This window comes from Leptopilina boulardi, unplaced genomic scaffold (assembly GCF_019393585.1).
Source record: "Leptopilina boulardi isolate dan_hultmark-lab unplaced genomic scaffold, ZJU_Lbou_2.1 LbouV2_292, whole genome shotgun sequence".
Classification (NCBI taxonomy): domain Eukaryota; kingdom Metazoa; phylum Arthropoda; class Insecta; order Hymenoptera; family Figitidae; genus Leptopilina; species Leptopilina boulardi.
This window is the reverse complement of record NW_026137854.1, coordinates 1,009,199-1,011,139: the sequence shown is the minus strand read 5'-3', so window position 1 is coordinate 1,011,139 and position 1,941 is coordinate 1,009,199. Positions and strand designations below refer to the sequence as shown.

The following is a 1,941-nucleotide window of genomic DNA, read 5'->3' as shown; positions in this document are numbered from 1 at the left end:
AAGCTTTTAAACTTTTTTCAACTTATACTTATGTGACTAAAATACTGATTTCAATATAACAATTTTTTCACAGGTGTATTACAGTCTTTTGGTATTAAGATTAAAGTAACAAAAAAATAAAATATTTAGATATTAAATCATATCAATAGGAGACATGAGTCTCTGACGTCATTACATGATTGTTTTTAAATGTAATCAACAAAGGAATGAAGGAAAGTTTTCTTATTTTTCTTCTAGTAAACGTAAAAGACGACTTATATTTGGACGTTTTGCTGAATTATAATAAAAACACTTGCCCATTTCTACCTGGAGGTTACGCGGGAATCCTTCAATACTTGGTGTTTCTTGATTAATTAACTTAGCTATCATATTATTTACAGTCGATACATTCCAAACATGTTTTTCGCTAAATAGTTCCAATAAAGTGCAACCAAGAGACCAAATATCTGAATTTTCGTTCGCTTCTTTATTTTCTAGAAGAATTTCTGGAGCCATGTACAGTAAAGTTCCCCGCCAACGGCCGACGTGCGTAGATTGTAGAGTTTTAGAAAATAGGTCACTTTTTCCCAAACCTAAATCGCATAATTTAGTGACAAAGTATTCGTTTACCAAAATATTTGCTGGCTTTATATCTCGATGAACTATTGGTTGCGGTTGTAGATGCAGGTATGCTACTGCACAACACACTTGCGCTGCAATACTCACTTTCAATTTAGTGTCCAGCACCCTCATACTCTCACTACGATTAAATAAAATGTCATGAAGGGAATGTGACTTGAAAAACTCCATAACAACGTGTCATTCTGTTGCAGTGGGACAAGCTGACATCACAGCAACAATATTCGGGTGTCTAATTTTGTCCAATAGTTTAATTTCTCTTAAAATGTGTTTGAATTTTTCTTTAACAATAGGAATGGATTTTATAGCAACATCGGATCCCAAATAATTGCCTTTTAATACAACTCCTTGAGCACCTCGTCCCAAATCTGTTTTTGAAAAATTTATATTTTCCTCTTTGATAATATTTATAGATAAATCTAAATTGTCAATTTTATTATCAACTGGTTTTTTAAATGAAAAACAAATCTCATCGGGTAACTTCTCCAAAGTAGATTTTTCTTTTGTAAATTTTGAATACATTGGACTATCAATTTCAGAGCTGTCAGAGTTAATAGTCAAAATAGTTTCGTCAAGATGACCTGATGCAGCATGAACAGACTTTTGGCAGACTTTCAAGTGAAGATTACTGCTTACATTATTATTGTTAGAATAATCAATTTTTTTCGTGAAGGTTCATGCTTGTTTTGCGTGGCAGAGGGAATTGCCACGCCGGACTTTTTGCAGACTTTTAGGTGGAGATTTCTGCTTATATTATGATTTGTAGAATAAGCAATTTTTTTTGGTGGTGGTTCATGCTTGTTTTGTGAGTCAGAGGGAATTGCCAATGAAGGAGTATGAGTTTTCAATTTAGAATAGAGAGGATTATTTTGACTGGTGGTGCTTGTGAAGTTTAAATTTTGAGAACAAAAACTTCCATCTAATGAAGTTTGTCTGTTTTTGGAGGCAGGAGAAATTTCCAAGGAAGGAGTAAGACTTTTCAGATTCAAATGGAGAGGATTATTTTGGATGGTATTACTTGTGTAATTCGAATTTTTAGAATAGGCCGTACCCCGTAATGGAGTTAAATTCTTGATTTGTGTCACAGAAGGAATTGCAGCATAGTGAGATTCAAATTTCGAATGGTGAGGTATGTTTAGACTGGTGTTACCTGTTGAATTGGTATTCAAAATTTGAGAATACGGAGGTTTTACTGGTGGAGTTGCATGGTCCCTTTGCATTGCGGTAGGAGTTGGCATGTGATAATTATTAATTTTCGAATTAATGCTTGTGATTTATTTAAGTTAGAAGACTTATTTATTGTTGATTCACTCTTATTCAGGG

General features: G+C 33.5%; 1 protein-coding gene across 1 annotated transcript; it reads right to left on the bottom strand.

The window, feature by feature from the left end:
- Positions 1–222: 222 nt before the first annotated feature.
- On the bottom strand, positions 223–732 carry LOC127282275 (serine/threonine-protein kinase Nek6-like). Its single transcript, XM_051306449.1, has one exon. It carries the CDS (start codon positions 730–732, stop codon positions 223–225), a length of 510 nt encoding a protein of 169 aa, XP_051162406.1.
- Between the last annotated feature and the right edge of the window lie 1,209 nt (positions 733–1,941).